The 19,368-nt window shown below is 39.0% G+C and overlaps 1 protein-coding gene across 1 annotated transcript; it reads right to left on the reverse strand.

Moving 5' to 3' along the window:
• Positions 1-1,942: 1,942 nt before the first annotated feature.
• Positions 1,943-13,794, reverse strand: LOC140230013 (intraflagellar transport protein 57 homolog). Its single transcript, XM_072310220.1, has 9 exons — positions 13,317-13,794; positions 12,434-12,598; positions 9,739-9,911; positions 7,450-7,540; positions 6,801-6,872; positions 5,259-5,453; positions 4,018-4,149; positions 2,811-2,940; positions 1,943-2,196 (listed from the first exon to the last, which is right to left on the reverse strand). Exons 1-9 carry the CDS (start codon positions 13,413-13,415, stop codon positions 2,021-2,023), a joined length of 1,233 nt encoding a protein of 410 aa, XP_072166321.1. The 5' UTR covers positions 13,416-13,794; the 3' UTR covers positions 1,943-2,020.
• Between the last annotated feature and the right edge of the window lie 5,574 nt (positions 13,795-19,368).

Here is a 19,368-nt window from a genome sequence, read left to right on the forward strand (position 1 = left end):
TTTAAAAGCAACTTGAAGCCTACTCAGGTGTAGCAATGTGCTATGGTCCCACTGGAGGCCACGGTGACATAACAGGGATTAGGGGGATTAGGGGATTAGGGGATTAGGGGGATTAGATAATCTCTATTCATCAGCAATTAACAAGTGCTAACAAGTAAAGGAAATGACACTATCTGCAGTATACAGATCCCCTAAGACAGTAATGCACACATTGTGTCAATGCAACGATAATATCCAACTCTCATCACCCCTGGGCCCCTTTTTATAAAGAATTTTACTGTAATTGATTTTAAAGTTGATTTCTATGGTAAGTCTATGGCAGCCTGTGTGGAAAGGGAATTTATAATCGATTATATCTTTTGATAAAATGCGGGCCCTGGTGTCAAACTGACCTTTAACCTGTTGAAGATGAGCTGATCATGCTATAACACTAATTTTCCACAGACACCTGCCAGAGTTTACTCGGGACTAGTCTTCAACAGGTTAAGATTGCAAATGATTAATAGTCCACGCTTATTTCAATATTTCACTTGTGAAGTAAAAAACTTGTGATAATGTAGAAATTATATGCTATTGTTATTAAGTTGAGTAAGCAACTACTCACAGCCTGAGAGTTTCACTGAAATAGCAAATGCTGGTAGATTGATGATGCAAAAGCATTACTTTGAACAATATCACAATTAAAATGTGTGCTCACTTCCTCCAAGTGTGCTGTTTACTCTGAAACAACACTATTTATACAAATTTCCAGTGAATCCTTCATAACAGTAATCCATCAAAATCTGAAAGAGCTGATTTTAAATTGTCAGCATGGGACTACTATACTGCTGCATCCCTGGCAGGGACAGAGATTGATTCATGTGCTGCAAGAAATAACGGTCGACGATCTTTGCTTGAATCTACAGCATGATTTGTCACCCTTGATTTGCTCAAAGTCAGATAACAAGCAAAATGGCATTAAAAACTGTTCAAGCAATTAATGCCTTTCAGCTTCTGAAGTGAAGACAGTGATGGTTGCTGCAAATAAGCTCCTTTTGGCTGTTAAACAGGAAATGATAATGTACATTCTTTGTCAACCTCTAAAAGAATTTGGTTTGTGATAACCATACAATCAACACCTGTATTCTCACATTCAGTCAGTTTTGACGACGAAGGATTTAGGTTTGTGAGTCACTTAGTGCAATACTGTAAAACTGGATATTTTTTTGCGCAAGCAATTCTTCATGCTTGGCAGGATAAGAACAAGTTTTTGGTCGTGCGAAAATTTCCATTTTCACAGTGATGAGAAGGCTGTCAGAATTTGTATGATCTGGGAGGCATTTTATCAAGTGTTTTGCCAGTGATTTTCAGTAACAAATTTGCTCTCAGCCAATCAGATGTAACAATTTCAGCACATTAATACAGTTGTTGATAACTGACAAGTTTCATGAAATACTGCCCTGATTGACTGATAGTGTGGTAAGAATATCATCGCTAAGAAAGTGGCCACATCAATATACTTCCAAAAAATTGTTTGCCCTGCCACATGTAGGGTAAGATGGTAACAAAAGTCAGGAATAATCTTCCGGAGAATTTGTGCATGACCATGCATTGGTAAATTTCTTCAGGTTAAGTTTTGCACTGGATGTATGACTATAGATACTTGAAAATGGGTTCACAATCTGCCGTTTTGTTTACATACCAGTACATGCCGCATTTTTATAAATATAAGATGCACAGTCTTAGGCAGATTGGTGAGAATTTGATATACAAGTTAACTTTGGAATGGTCTATTATCTGCAAGGTGTGACGCTGTCAGCTTAGAGGTGGACAAGTTCCCCGATCTTCATAGCAACCTGAATCAAAGACGCACCTGGATCCCACGGGTGCAGACTGCTGTCACGGTAGTTATGGTGATTTACATCTGGAGATGAGATGGGCCTCAACATGTCCTAGCGGGCTGAGAAACGTATAAAAGTATGTCCCATTGGTCATATAAAATGTTTGATGCTGAATTTGGGCCAACAGAGGGTTTCACATCTCAGTAGTCGTAGTCGTTGCCGTTGGAAACGGGCTTGTTCATGTCGCGCTGCATGTTGGTCTTGTCCTTGAGCTTGGCCTGCAGCAGGGACTGCTCCACCACCCCTATCCTCACGTCCATCTGGATGACCTCGTTCTTGAGTCGCTGCAATGACTGCTTGATCTTCACCAGGGGAGCTGAGAGGATGACCACGCCCAGCCAGGCCCGGGAGACGGGTTGAGAAAAAGAGGGATTGACAAGAGAGAGAGGGAGAAAGGGAGAGAAGGACATAAACAATACAAGAGAATGAGTGTTAAAACAACCTTATCAACATCTCAAGAGGTGTCAGTCTCCTTGTTGACTACTACTTTTTAAACTAGTACGGACATGTGCAGTAGTATTATTACTTAAAGAGAACTATTGCTACTACTGCCACTGCTACTTCTACTGCTACTTCTACTACTACTACTTTCACTAATAACGATACCAGTGATGAAAATGACGATGATGACACCAATGATAACAAAATGATGAACGATTACACTGTATCAACATTATCTTCATTAATGCAATAACATAGCAAAAAAAAAAAAAAAAAAATCAAATCAATGTGTCATGTGATAGCCAAGGTTTCATATGACTAACACACTTTTATTGGCAGCAATGTCAAAATTTGTCCACTAAATTTTAACCAGCCCCTTTCACTCCTCAATCCCGCTTCTGAATAAACAAAAACAAAGACAAAAATAAACTTCTACTGTGGTTTGCAAGAAATAAGACCACTTGTGGTCTCCATGACAACATGACTCACATCCGTCCGTCATGCTGGACCCCCTCTCCTCCATCTCCTGCTTGATGCGCTCCAGCTCCTCGGTGATCTCCGCCAGCTGCCTGGTCCGCTCCGTCACCCCTCCACTGGCCTGACGGTACTGCTCCTTCACCTGCACCACGCCCAGAGACGAGACACGGGGCAAGGGAGAGGATAGTGAGTGGATGCTGTGAACTTTTCTATGGATTTCATCCAGCTTTTTACAACAATTTAAATGTTGAGACATGGATTTTCTTAAATTTTTTTCCACCTTGGACTACTTAACACAGCAATGTCGGAATTTCGGAGCTTGGGTATTTGTTCCAAGTTCATTGTGTCACTGCTTGCAACCAGGGATAGCCTGCTGGTAGTGTTGCTGCCCAAAAAGCAGTAGATGACAGGTTCAAGTCCTGTGGTTCATTTTGCCAACATGTTTGTTAAATTACAGATCAGCAGCTGCGATCTTACAAAATTCGTTTGAAGGGGAGAAAATTTGAAGAAGATTTACACCTCAACCTTCATCCCTCTGCTTAAGATTGTCTCACAACTTAGATGTTCTTCACAGCAGATGGTCTCACATCAAGAGAACATCTAGTTTTGTAAAGAGTGTCAGAATGTGTGTTTCTGTTTCTTAATGAAGACATTGCCACATTAGAGACCTGGTAGCATGGGGATACATTGTAATGGGAAGGATGGTACAATTCAGATATACATGTTTATTTGGGAATACCCTTAAAGAATTGTGTACAGGATAATCACTGATATCTGATTTCCACCTATCAGTACACACAGACGTAGAATCTCAAATCTCTCGAATCTCATTCTGTTGTCATACCGAATTTCAACCACATTAATACTCATCTCCTTGCACTATTGAGGAGAAATTGAATACTTTTTAGGAGTATGTCAATTTGAGTAATTGCTGTATCCAACTCTTATCGGCAGTCTTAGAAGATGTGAACAAGGATCCATTCACTAAATCACGAATTTATAATCCCCCATACAAACTACATTATTATGTTTGGTGCTTATTATGAGAGTCAAAGTGACGTTTCTCTTACATAGGAATATGTTGTTAGAAACTTGATAGAATGAATCATGTTTGCTGTTTTTCTTTATAAGCAAAAAAAAAAAAAAAAAAAAAGCAAAGTCAGATATGTTTCATTCAGTCTGGAGGAGCCACACACTCAGGAGGGGGGCACCATCTCACCTCTGCCAGGCCATCCTGGGTGCTGCGGAACTCCTGTAGGAGGTGCTCCAGCTGGTTGTTGATGTACTTCTCTCGGCTGCCAATCTTCTCCAGCGTCCTGGTGATTTCCTTGTGGAGTTTATCAAGGTGGCCCTGGAAGGTGGGTGGGTGAAAGGTGGCATGGGGGGGGGGGGGGGGGAGGGGCGAGGAGAGCAGGTACAAGAGGATGAATTAAGAAGAGGGATATGAGAAGATGGATTGGTTATCCAAGAAACAAAAGAATTGTAAAAAAAAGCTTTCCTGCTCCAGAGCATTAAAGATGCTAGTCTTCACTTTTTAATCACTAAACAAAGTTCTTTCGCTGAATTGTACTGTTAAAAAACTTAAGCAGGAAAAAAAAATACTCACACCTGAACCTTTACCCCTCTGAATAATATCTTTAAAAAAAAAAAAGTAGTTGCTAAAACTACACATCCAGTAATAACAAGTTAGTGGAGAAAAAAGAGAGAGTCAAAGAGAGCCTGAGCTTTTGATCCCAGCAGAATCTTTGTCAGAAGCAAAATGACAAACATAAAAAGTGAAGTGTGTGTTCATTTTTGGTTTGCGTTCACTTCTTATGTATGCCGTTTCTAATAAACTTATAGCAACTTCTACGAATGTCTGCATGACTCCATGACCTGTTCTTCATGACCCAAAAGTCAATGAATGGTTGGAAAACACTGCTTCTAACCCTTCACTATTGTGATCTTTTATGTATTCCTTTTTGCTCTCTGCTTAAAACCATTACCAGGGTAAACCTATTCATGCTGCATAATGTGTAAGTGCTTTAAGGTCATACAGCATAACACTAACAAGCGAGAAAAGAACAATCCCATCAGTAAATTATGACCAAGCTAAAATGAAGAAAAAAACACTTAGACGATTGCACCTCTGAGTCAGTCGACAGCTTGCCCACTTCACACAGTATGCTCAAACGTGAAACTACGCTCTATAAATTGCCATATGCCACTGTACACCAAAAGCATCAGTGCTGTGGCTTTGTCACAGATTTTCATCACATCAAAGCTTGCAATCTTGTCTGCAAACTTTCTGTACCAAATTTCTAGTATAAATGCTTCTATTAGAAATTCCATTTTTTTGAAAAAACAGAATGTTTTCCAAGAGCATTCACATGCTGCGATCTCAAACTAATGGGACACACAGGGTGCTTACATTGTAGCACACAAAGAGCTAAGAGAACATGCGTATGCACAGTGACATACCTTTGTTTCTGAGAGGGCGGTCTCAATGCCGTCCTTGTGTGTGTGCATCTGGTCCACGTGGGTGCGCCAGTCCTTGTTGTCGGTGCGGATGTGAACTTTGAGCGAGGGAGTGACCCGCTCCACCTCCAGCTTCCACTCGCTGGCGTCCACCGTAGCCTCCATGATCTCCTCCGGTCGCGAGCTCTCGGCCGCCTCCTGGACAAGAACAGCAAAGACACATAAAAAAAGGGTTATAGTTTGTTATTCAGAATGCTCTTTAATACATAAATGAAATAAGGTTCGTTATTCCCATAGTTTGATATCCTCGAAAGTTTTGTTATTCTGAAGGTTCATTAATCTAAAAGTGAAATAAGGTTCATTATTCTAAAAGATTGTGAATCCAAAAATGAAATAGGGTTCTTTATTCCAGAGGTTTGTTATTCTAAAGGTTTGTACATCCGAAAATGAAAGAAGGATCATTATTCCAAAAGATTGTGAATCCGAAAATGAAATACGGTTCTTTATTCCAGAGGTTTGTTATTTTAAAGGTTTGTTAATCCGAAAATGACATAAGGTTCATAATTCTGAAAGTTTGTTAGTACGCACCATCTTTCCATTTTCGGATTAACAAACATTTGGAAAGTAAATGAACATGACTAGAAATAAAGGAAGAGACGTTTGCAGTAACACCATGTGTATGTAGTCTTTGAAACGACTATTAAAGATGACCTGAAAAAGAGGAGACTGGGGGAGGGAAATAGCAAAGGGAGAGTGTAAGGGAGGCAAATAATGACAGTCAAAAGGGCAGTGGTGAGCTGGAAGTTGAAGTTGCACTGATGGAGAATATGAAAAATAATCATACAATTTGAACACCTAGTCCCTGTGAAGAATGCATTTGCTGTAACACTTTGATAAATCTTATTGTAGCATTACCTGACCATTTTCTTCTATATTTAACCCTTCACACTTTTGTTAATGACAATACATGTGCATATAATTGTCAGTTTCCCTTCCAAAACATTGTGACTTGCTGAAACAGTATATGCAACAATCAGATGCATTGTTTGTATCTGTGCGTGGGTCTGCATGTGTGTGCTTTATTCAATGTAGAGGTTGGTGTTAGGTTTCTAAAGTACCCTTCTCAATCTTTCACAACACTTTGAGGCTGCTGTGATAAATTTGGAACATTCTAATTATAAGATCTTGGCTCGTTAGGCACAATGAGATAAACGGGGGAGAAATAGTTTCAATATTGCACTTTCTAAGTTGATATCTACCTCTCCAACCTTAAATGGTTTGAAGTTTGGCAAGTTTGAATGAAAAACACTGTTTAGCAGATCTTATACTTGATTTATTGAGCGTAACTTGTTGAATCGAGCAAAAGTTCAGTATTGAGCACAAGGACCATTTCATAAAGACACTTCCGCTTGATTTCAAGAAAAATCAGGAGCAACTTTCAGTAGACTGGGTATAATCACTTTCAAAGTTGTTTATGAAACACAATTTGCGATCGACTGCAACTTACCCTCAATCTTTATGAAACAGGTCCCAGGACCCTCTTACCTTATTTGATTGTAAATTCCTCAGTCCTTCCAGATCCAGGAAACTCTCTTCCTCCTCCTCAATGTCTTCCTCCTGCATTAAAAAAAAAACAAACAAACAAAAAACAAACAAACAAAAAACAAAAACAAAAACAAAAACAAAATGATGAATATCTATGAAATACACAATGAATTTGCTAGCATCGTTCAAGTTGTAAAGAGAATATTCGGGCACAAACTGCATATCTCTCTCTCTCTCTCTCTCTTTTTGTCGAAAGACTGCCATGGAAAAAAGAAGAAGAAGAAGAAAAAAAAAGAACACTGTTCACATTCATGCACAACTGAAAGCTCACAACCACTTCAACCACGTATATAAGTAATTAGAATGCACTGGCAGGGGGATTATTATGTTTGCCTTGCAATCACTGTTGTTGTTAAATTTTATGTAATTTTCCAAAGTTCCATTTTCCATAGTTAATATGTACACCAGAAACATTGTTACCAACTCTTATAACAGCTGTTTTCATTTGGATCAGCCTCCTATTTTGGATTGGCATCCCAACTTTGTCGTTGTTGTTATCTTAATTTTTAAGGCATGTGTCATTCAATTGTGAATATTTATGCCTGCCTAACAACCTAACAAGTCTGATTAGTCTCTGTTCAAGACTTACAGCAATTTCATCCTCCACCTTGTCCAGGGTGAGCTCTACATCACCGTCCATGGTGGACTCCTCCTCCGTCTCTTCCTCGGGATACATGGGTCTGGAAAGATGCAAGACTATACTTAGGCACTGACTGACTACAACACTTTATTCTTCCTGGTTCATAACTGCAGGTCCTAACTCTTTATATTTCTTTTTTTTTTTGTATCCTGATAAAGTGAGAAACCTGATGTAACAAGATCCATTGCTATGGTTGTTACTATAGGTCCTCATTAACCCTAAAGGGGCCGGGTTTTTTGGCCCGGGGGGGGGGGGGGATACCGCCCCCCCCCCCCCCCCCCCCCGAGATCTCGGCCATCGGTGGTGCGATCGCGATGAAATTTTGCATGCGTGAGACCCGCGTCATAATCTACAAGATTGTGTCATAAGATTTTTTGAAACAATCAATTTCTAATTTTAATTAATTAATTATGCAAATTAAGCTCAAGGGGGGGGGGGGATTCCGCCCCCCCCCCCCCCCCCCCCCCCCCCCCCCCCGAGATCTCGGCCATCGGTGGTGCGATCGCGATGAAATTTTGCATGCGTGAGACCCGCGTCATAATCTACAAGATTGTGTCATAAGATTTTTTGAAACAATCAATTTCTAATTTTAATTAATTAATTATGCAAATTAAGCTCAAGGTGATATTTTACCTTAATTAAAAGCATTGAGAGTCTAATTTTTGATCTGTAAATCTGTTTTAGCATATTCAACAATTGTACATCACAAAAACTTCCAAAACTCATTTCAATTCTTATGTATTTTATTGTTTTCAGAATTTCTTATGTATTTCTCTGTTTTTCAACTTTTGCTTTTTCTTTGTTTTTTCATTGGAAATTGTCACTGACCACTTTTCTACCATAATTAGCACAAAATTAATAAATGAAAGTGATTAATTGTAAAAATAATCAGGTTTTTATGCCTTTCATGACAGAGCACTGTTTTCCATAGGAAATGTACACAAAATCACAAAATTGTGCCCGTTTTGGAGCGACATTCCGTTACAAAAATGGGCGTGGCTTCGCAAAAGTATGCGCGGACGTTGCAAATTTGGTCTCAAAAGTTGCGCGAGACTTGAACGAAGAAAGTCAAGAAGCCTCGCGATGAGGCCTTCTCGCGTTACAGAATTATAGCGCGAAACGTCAAGGGGGGGGGGGGCGGATTCTGCCCCCCCCCCCAGCCCTTTTAGGGTTAAAATGAGATTCCCCCGTCAAGCACTGCTGGTATTCACAGTAAATTTCCAGTCTGTTTCTAACATATCAGACACAACTATGATGGGTAGAAGCCTAATGTGCTTCAATGTAGCAATTAAAATGACATTGTTGCTTAACCCCTAATGTGCTCAGGTACTTGGCTATAACTTGCCCAGATGTTTTCAGCAGCTTTCAGCTAACCACTCAAAACTTGACCAATCTTAACGGTGAGTTAGCAAGTTCATTGAGGTGAGGCAACATGCCAAAGTAAAACAGGAAGACAATGGTGACCCAGTAAGGATTAGAGGGGATTAAATAATTTCTCTCCTCGTTGGCATTTAGCTTCAAAATATCTGTGCACTCCATTGGATGTGCCAATCAGTGAACAAAAGGCATTACCGCTTTATGTGCCACGTTCACATGCCTGACTCAGTCGACGGCGTGCCAAGTTCACATATTCTGCTCAAACGCACAAATCCACCCAAACTGACTGATAAATCGCCAAATGCCCCAGTACGATGAGAGTGTTTCTTGCAATTTCATTCCTGTCTAATGTAGGTTGCATTTCATGTGGTGATTGACTATAAAGCGGTGTTCCCGACCGGATTTGCAAGTCAATTCTAAGTTTCTGTCACTGTTATGTACACGTATGCAAAAGTTGTGCCTCTATAATATCAAATGTTAGTAGATACTGGTTATTTGAAAGAAAAACAATAATAGATTTGTTTTATACAATTTATAACAAAGCAAAGCTTGCCATTCTCTCTACAACTTTGCTCATTACATGTCCAGGGTAACAAAAATCTATAAAAAGTTACACAGATTTGAAAAAAAAAACCCAAACAGAATGTTTTCCCGAAGAATAACCAGGTTGCTGTCTCAGAATAATGTGGCACACAGGGAGTTTAAACTATGGTACATAAAGAGTTAAGGGTTGAACAGTTTAAATTTTCTGAATTCTTCCTGATTATACAAAGCCTGGATATCTCATTATTTTTCTTTTCAGTTTTGTGTTAATGATTGCTACAAATGTAGCTTCTTTTGAGACAAGAGAGGGCGCCTTACTTTCCCCACTTAAAGCTTGATTTCTTGAGAGCCTCATCAGCCAACTTGTCCAGGACGTAGATGCAGTACTCCCCATGCCCAGTCTTGAGTTTGTTTGGCGGGAAGTCGGTTGCTGCCCCCAAGTGGCGAACCTCGGTCAGGATGTTGGCGATGGTTGCATTGGGGTCATCGTACTAAGTGGACAAGGAAAACCACAAGTGTGATGTAATAAAACATCGGCTTTCAGTTGTTTGTCACACAGTTAGATCCACTCTCTTTTTTTTTTTAAATCATACTGCTGTACCACATTGTGTATGAGCTTCAATCAAACACGATATTTTGTGAATAACGGAGCAGTTCAAACATCAGTGTTGTAATTGCAGAGAAATATGTTATCTAACCAGTGACACAATCTTTTCTTTCTGACCACTTCAAACTGGGCCCTGCAGCATTGTACTCATGCTACTTTTGCTTAGCATCACTATTTGAATGTAATGCTTCTGAAGTACTCAAGGTCATACCTGCCAACATTTCAAGATGAAATATCTTACTCGTGGATTGCAAAAATCTTATTTCATATGCAAACTGAAGTTAAAAATCTTACCTTCGGTCAAATCTTCAGAAAATACACATGAAAGGTATATCTAAATATTTTTAAAAAATCTGATTTCTCTGACAGAAAATCTGATTTTGCTATTTTTAACGTAAAAAATCTTACTGAATCTGATAAAATCTTACTAGTTGGCAAGTATGCAAGGTACATTTATGACTACTGTAAAAGTGGATATTTTCGCGCGACTAATTTTTCGCGCTAGGCCGGGTCAGAAGAGTTTCGCGTGTTTTTAATTCCGCGGAATCAAGACATCACGCACAGGAATGTATGGCAAGCAAAAATATTCGCGTGTTTTTATTTTCGCGCTAGTTTCTGGTTGCGCGAAATGCGCGAAAATTTCAACACCGCGAAAATTTCCACTTTTACAGTAATTTGTGGAAAATTCTAGAAAGATCTAATGATGCAAGCTTCTACTGTAATGTGGTGAAAGATAAAGCCACCTCTTAGAGAATGCATCTATATCCATCGACACAGGTTCTTAGAACAGTAAGATAAAAGAAAATCACCCCCAAACTGTCATTGGGGTTTTGCACTGTCACAATAGATTTTCTACTAGAAAGTAACAAGAATGATGAAATCTACGTATAACTTTCTGACATATTTCAGGTTTGAAAGAGAGCCTTCTTTGTTTGCAGGGTGGGTGTCTTCATGAACACATCTCCCAGAGTGAAGTCAGTTACTTTTTTTCCACATCAATACTGAGAAAGTCAATTGCATACGGGTGTAAAGTGGAAGCTTCATAGAATTCTTAGCTTGACTCTGTGCACACATTTGACTTTGGGTCAATTCCATTGTGACTTATGGGACAAAATGACAATTTTCAGCAATTTCAAACCAGTATTTTGAGAAAATAGTTGCATCAAATGCATTGTTCTCAGTTCATGGTTAGATCCATCATATCACAGTTTATGTAAACACCATACTTAGTTTGAAAAGTATCATTGCATTACGTAAGCAACGAAAAATTGCTGTCGTGACTTATGGGACATTTGAGGTCCACCGTTTTTCACATGGGAAAGTAAGTTCTGAAATATTCTTACACACAGAGTCTCTGGAAAGATATTTTCTTTCCTGAATGTAGCAAAGGGTTGGTGCTTACCCTGAGCCAAGTGGTATGAATATCTACTCATTGGTACAGTAGCAGGATAGGGAAAACCAGTGTGACTGATGGGACACAAAAACGTGACTTATGGGACGCTATCAACTACCACATTTTGAGATTGAGAGAATAATATATACTGATGCTGGAACAAGTTCTAGAACATCATAAAACCAATCTATGACCAAAGAACATTCAGAAAATAAGCCATCTGAGAATTACACATGCTGTATTATGGTCATAATAGTGTATCAGAAATGATATATAAATTCTGCAAAAATTGGCAATTTTCATGAAAAATGAAGGTTTTTCGGACATAACTCCACTCCAAGTTCACTGATGTTCACAAATGAGGTATCAAAATATCCGTTGTGAAAGGTTGTTTTGAGTAAACAATACCAGATCATCTAATTAAGCTTCATTAATCATCTATACTCTATAGTTTGATTTTCATAATATGCAACCTTTCCGTGGAATTGACCTTTGGACTTTACAGTGCACTCCCGTTATAACATACACGGTCATAACAAAATTCTGGTTACAACGAAATAAAAATCCAGGTCACAAAATTATCGGCTCTATGTTTTTTTTTTTACAGTTTATTTGTTCGGTTATAATGAAATTTCGATATAATGAAAGAAAACTGCCTGTCCCGAGGATTTTGTTATACATGTAACAGGAGTCCACTGGTTATGAAAGTAAGAATAAGACTGATATATGGTCAAGGTCATATGAGTCAAAATTGTAGTGCATCAAAACTTTAATCAAATTTTCGACTATGGTCCGTTACTTCATTCAAGTAGCACCAAGGCGAAATACCAAATTGAGCTAAAGCAAAAATATACCAAAGTCTGTTTTGGCAAAGTTGACTTTGGCAGAGTTGACTGAGGTTGTTAACATGCTGAGGACCGACTGATATTGCTACAACATGCATTTCCAATAGACATCTGCCCGAGTATACTCTGGACGGTCTTCAACGGGTAAAGAATGAGGGAATAGAGTACCTCTTGAGGTCTGTCGAACTGCCTCCCGCTTTGACTTATCAGCCAGGCGGAGAGGGAGGTGAACATGTAGAACTGCTCCCCGGGATTGGTGGCGATGGCAAAGTAGTGTCTTGAGAGTGGCTTGAAGCCGAGCTCCTTCAGGAACTCCTCCTCGTAATTCAGGAGCTGTGAGAAAAGAATGGCAGTATAAAAAAGACTGAGATTAGGAGGCATGACTGATTGCATGCTTCGTTGATACAGAGAGAGAATGAGAATGAGTGAACAACACTGGGCCCCTCGTGGTTCACCTCTGGTAACAAGTTATAATCTAACAATTAAACAAAATATGTCATCAATCAGTAACATCATGTCATACGCAACAAAAATGATAATGATGATGATGATAATAATAATAGTAACAATAATAATAATAATAATAATAACAATAATAACAATAATAATAAAGAGAAGAGGAGGAGGCAGAGAAAAGAGGAATTATGCAAATCTGTATAACACCATTGTTGTTTGTACTAAAATTAGCATGACTTATTAAGAGGTACAGCCTGTAGATGGCTCACATTATTTGATGGTTTCTACAATGAACTGTAAATGCTCACAATACAATAATGCATACATTGTATGTCTCAATATGCTTGTGCAAAATGTCCTGTGACAGGACAGGAATTGGTAACCGAGGCAGAAAATTCATCTGAAACAGTTTCTAAAATCTACACCACCATGGTTTGGAGATGAACATTTTCACACAACTGACAGTTGACCTTCAATCAACACAAGTAAAAGAACCTGCCTTTTAGGTTTTACTCTTCCCATAGAAATATAAACGGTGTACAGTGTATGGCTACATGAGGAAAAGGTGTAAAAGAGAAACCTGTTATTCACTCACCTTTAGTTTATCCAGAAGGTCCTCCATGACAATGAAGTACTGGTACATCTGGCCGGGGCCTACTTCCGTTCCCTCCTCTCTTCCTTTGTCGTCTCCCATCTTGCCTATTTATCCTCACTCCAAGGCTCTCCACAAAATCAAAGATTTGTACCTTGTGTGTGTGTATGTGCGTGTGTGTTTGACCGTTGAAAAGCAGTAACCAATGTCAAGCTTCAAATTAATCACCAATCTTCTCACTACGAAAATATTGTCCCATATTATCGTACATGCAAAGCAGTTGTTGAGGAAACTGAATCACTCGAACACTGAGGGGTGGAACATGGCATTCGACATCAAATACAGCCTTCTCTTGAGACTACACCGACAAGACGAATGATTCCTTCGCTGACTCTGGCTCTCGAACAACTCTTGTCATGAAGAAGGTCCACTCGTTTGCTTCATGGCACTGCAGCGTGATGTACAAGTTTGCATCGACTGCTCCTGAAAAATAAAGAATTCAAGTAAAAGAAATGTGAGGTTGCAATTATTCTTTCACAATAGAATCTTAAGAGAAATACATTTCAAAATTATTTTGAAAACATGTGGCATTGCAAGTTAGGAGTAAAAAACAAAACAAAACAAAAACAAAACTGAAAAAGTTGTGCGACAACCTCAACTTCAAGTACTGAAGGTTACAGGGTATAACTCCAAGCAATATCTTTACTCTTAGTATCAAGTAACCTCATTCAATAAATTCATTAAGGCCAACACACACATACACACAAATAAAACTGGGGTTAAATAAAGAAACTAGCATATATTCTCATTTCATGTTGACTAGACACTACACAAGTCTTTAGTTACCCCCATCAAGGTTATGTTTGCCGGTCTGCCCCCCCACGGAAAAAAGCAGTAACTGACATTTTTATGAATGTCTACTTTTTTGCAAAAATGAATAGTTTACCCAATGCTTTCCAATGTTAATAGGTCAGTTTTGCAAAAAGAAAAATGAAAGTGACCAAAAATACAATTTTTCACTTTTGCAAAAAGCAGTAACTGCATCCAGTTGATTCAACTTTGCAAGTTTCCCCACGGAAAAAAGCAGTAACTAACAAAGCCCACGGAAGAAAGCAGTAACTAACAATTTAGTCTTTATCATTCAGACTCTGTATAGTCCTTCCTGCATATTTTTTTCCCTAATACCATTTATTTTTTCTACTAATTTTTGTTTAAACAATGTAAACAGCAGTTTCTCCCATAATTTAGGAGAGTAGATATAAAAAGATTGTTTCACCAGTAACTTGACTCTGCCCGCAGGGAATCATATGACAAGTTGTAGAAAAAGCTTCTTTCTGGAGACTAGCAAACCTGGCAGACTCAGCGCGCTCAGAGTGCAGAATACGCGTGCAGCAGCTGCATGTATGCGCATAAATTCTGCAACATACAGTAACTAGCTAAACATTGCATCACATCACACTCATCACTTGCATGCACAGTATTGCAGGTCTGGTACAGTCTGAGTGATCATGCCAGTGCTAACCATGCTGTCACACAGTTTCTGCGGTCCAGGCATGCCTGTAAATCTATCATGAATTGCAGAGGAAAAGTCATGGTAGCCATGGCTTTGGCCAGAACCAGAAAATCTAGGTGAGCTGAAAATATATTGAAGGGAGATGAGCACTAGTATTAATGCACTAACATTAGTCTAATGTTAGATGTAGGCCCTAAAGTTTAAAATAGGTCTAGGAACCTACCAGATCTAACGTTACAGAGTAGATCTAGATTCTAATCTATTGTTAACTGTTTAGTGTTAGACAAAATGTCAGTAGGCCTAATCTAACGTAATAGACCTAGGTCTAGCACTAACATTGGGCATAGATCTGTAGTCTAGCTTAAGTGTAACGTCAGAGTTCGACTAGGATCTAAGACGAAGAGACTTGACTTTATTGTCTAGTCCAGGGTCATGTCATGATGTGTCAGGGGCCAGGCCGGGCACTCCAGAGTTCAATTAGGGTACATAGGTGTCTACCTTATTTTTACACAGAATGCCATTCAATCGACAAGACCTAGTCTAGGTCTAGCGATAGGTCCTAGATCTTATAGATCTAGACTAACCAGAAAGTAGAAGAACTTTATAACCTGGTGGTGGTAACAATTCTCCTCCTATGGTCATGTGACATGTGCAGTTACTGCTTTTTTCCATGGGGAAAACAGCAGACTCCTGGCCGTCTGCAGTTACTGCTTTTTTCCGTGGGGAAACTACTCAGAATCAAGGGTGAGCCACCGCAGTAACTGCATTTTCCTAAATAACATTTAAAAAATAACGGAAACATCATATTTTCCTAGGTATTGTTAGACAACTAGGTATGGTGCATAATCATACCACAAAATTATTTTTGAATGTTTCTGTGTTTTTAAAGAATCTGCAAAAAACACAAAATCGCATTTATCTCAGCTCAGCAGCTATGCAGTTACTGCTTTCTTCCGTGGGGGGCAGCGGTGTTTGTTTGTTTGTCTGTAATTGCAAAATAGCTCAAAAAATTGTGTACAGGAGGTGTAGATGCATAAAGTTGATGATGACATCTGAAACAGAAGATTATATTTTGGTAGTGATTTGGACCACCGTATGGATCCAGGAATTCATTCATTTTTGAAAATTCTTTTTGAAACATTATCATCGGCAAATAGGGTCAACAAACAAGAGAGTTAAAGCTGCGCAGCGCATATTTGTGCTGTGCATACATGCACTGTATTCACACTCGAGGTGCAGCATCATGCAGAAAGCTCAAACAGGGAGAAAGGCTCCTTTGGAAAATAGGGTGATTTTCAGCAGGCTGTGTCTGCTGCTTGTTGGAGGTCTTTGAATACTCTAGGTTCTCCAAAAGCTCTTGATTTGAAGTAACAATGAATGAAAGATGATCTTTGACTTTGGGCCTCATGGATCATAGTTAAATACTAATGTGTATTCTGAAACATACATTACACACAAACATATTAGTCCCCCCCCCCCCTCTTTTGTTAAGATTTGCTATTGCTGAGCTGAGGTCTCTCCATGCCACTTTGAGGGGTTTATGAGTCTATATGACTACGAACAATAACTTTTCAAAATTCTCTACAAACAGACGTACACGTCAAGGCTCAGATGAAAGAGTGACAAGGTTTTCTATAAATTTTAGATTAAAATGTTACATGTACAGTAACTGCACATCATTCATCTGCCCTTTCAAGAACTCGGCTGAGATGAGAAAGAATGATGCAAGTTTCGACAACAGACAACACGCTGCGCTGTATCAGCGTGGTATTGCCAATCATGTCAACAAATGTACAAAAATGTACAATCTTGTCGATCTTCAACAAAATTTCTCACTGTGACCCACTATGGGATGCAATGCAATGCCAAATGAAAATTAAGAATAAGATGCACGAAATATCAACATCAAGATCAACTTTCACTCCATAAATATATAATCATTCCTCATCAATGAACATCATCAATCATCATCAACAATTTTTAACATTCCCCCTATAAACAATTATAAACCACCAAAAACAGGTTCAGAGTCAGCACAGAGAAAGTCACAATTCACTCTTTTTTTTTTTTTTTAGAAAGACAAAATCGTGTGAACATGGTGAAGATCGGTTTAGGTTCCTACAATACAAATTACAAAGCAATGTGCTGCTTTAATGTCAAGTGCATGTTCTTGTCATTTTACGATGTAGATAATTTTAAAATAATTCAGAGTGAAACAGACTGTAACATAATGTAGGTTACATTGCTTGAGAAGTTGATCGTTGAAGTGGATCTGATGGCAAGGTTGCAACCTTACTTAGTCCCATGCATTGCAACTTCTGTACTGGCACGACACAGACAATTTCTGTTGTTACCGCGATCATCGCGTAAATCATGCCAGAATTCCCAAAAATTCGCCATCACATACCGCAATACCTTTCCATCTTGAGTGTACCACATATAACTACAGGATAATGACGTGATTATTCCTTAACGCATGAAACAACAGATTTTGTTCACTATTTTACCTGAAATTTCGTCACGAAGAACCGACAGTCAAGAGAGCGTCAACGATCGTCAGGGAAATATTTGACCTTTGACATCAATCACACAGACCCTATCTAGACTTGATAGAAGTCGCTTATTTATAACTATGATATCAATTACGCGAATTTGCATTGTTGGCCGATTTCACCTGTTCTTACTTGCTGTTTGTTTTTTACTATTCTATTGGCATGATAGAAGAAAACATTTCTTTACCAGATTTATTATTTTATGTTGACAATAGATCCTACCACCAAATCTGCAAACTTGAAGAAACGACTGGTGTATTTTGAAAAGTGTTGTTAATCTGCACCAAAGAGATTTTCCCCAGTGACTGCTAGAGTGCGGAGTCTTCATACGCCCTGTACTATTGTTTTGTGAGCGCAAGGGGAGCATTGGATGACAACGAGGCGGTACAACGGTAGGCTCACCCCTCGTGCTAACACGCTAGCAAACGAGCAACCGAGGAGCAGCCAAAATCAAGTGCGTACTCGCGTAAAAGTTCATAAGTTCGCGTAATACGCGCTGTAGAAATGTATACATAGTACGCAAAGTCCGCCATTGTTTGACTCCATTGTAGAGTCCGCCCTCTAGTGGTGGGGAGAAGAAAAATCTCTTTGATCTGCACTAAGATTACAACAAAGAGATTTTCCCCAGTGACTGCTAGAGTGCGGAGTCTTCATACGCCCTGTACTATTGTTTTGTGAGCGCAAGGGGAGCATTGGATGACAACGAGGAGGTACAACGGTAGGCTCACCCCTCGTGCTAACACGCTAGCAAACGAGCAACCGAGGAGCAGCCAAAATCAAGTGCGTACTCGCGTAAAAGTTCAGAAGTTCGCGTAATACGCGCTGTAGAAATGTATACATAGTACGCAAAGTCCGCCATTGTTAAGTGAGCTATGGCGGCCCCCATGAAATCACTGACTCCATTGTAGAGTCCGCCCTCTAGTGGTGGGGAGGAGAAAAATCTCTTTGGATTACAAGCACGCCAAGCGAAATGTGCGTACATGGTTGTATCAAAGAAAAAGAGTTTTATAGCAAAACGAGCTAACTCCATTCTTGTTAAGTTGAGATATTTGTGATTAAAGCTGCTAAAGAAGAAGGAAAATAATATGGGATATCTTTAATCGCGACTTCTAGAATACTCCATTCCTTAAGTATGAGGTATCACCGGAAAGCTCAATTCTTATTTTGCTCTAATCTGACGATGGACATAAAAAATTCACTGTTTTTTTTTTTAAACATGGCGCTCAGATCATTTTGCAATGAAACTCTTCATTAATGAAATTTGCAAGTTTCGGAAATTTGTGACAAAATCTATCACCCGAAGCGGAATAGTTATGTAATCCGTTCATTGATGTGGTTGAGAAAACCGCGATGTGAGTTGTATTCTGACGTGCTGCTTCACGCAATTATCCTTTTGCCCTTTTGATACAGTGCACTCATCATAGATAAAATGGACCAATAGAATTAAAGGACAAGTCCACCTTCATAAATGCAGCAATATTAGTAGAACACATCAGTGAGAGTTTGAGGAAAATCGCACAATCTGTTCAAAAGTTATGAATTTTTTAAGTTTCTGCTGAGTCACCGCTGGATGAGAAGACTACAGTGTACTACAGCTTGTGACGTCACATGTGTACAACAATGTAAAGAAAAGATGAAGAAAAATCAACATAAAATATTTTCACTTTCCTCGCATGATAAAAGAACACTTCACTTGCCTCTATCAGAAGGAAGGGGGAACAACATTACCCTTAACATACATCCATGACAAGCGGAGGAAATGTGCATTTTTTTTCTAAAAATAAAATTTTGTGAAATTCTCTTTATATTTTCCTTTATATCGTTACGCATGTGACATCATACACTGCAGTAGTCTTCTCATCCAGCAGTCAACATATTTTCACTTTTCTCGCATAATAAAAGAACACTTCACTTGCCTCTTTTAGAAGGCAAGGGGAATAATATTACCCTTAACATACATCCATGACAAGTCGAGGAAAATAAATAATGT

This window comes from Diadema setosum, chromosome 6, assembly GCF_964275005.1.
Source record: "Diadema setosum chromosome 6, eeDiaSeto1, whole genome shotgun sequence".
NCBI classification, from domain to species: domain Eukaryota; kingdom Metazoa; phylum Echinodermata; class Echinoidea; order Diadematoida; family Diadematidae; genus Diadema; species Diadema setosum.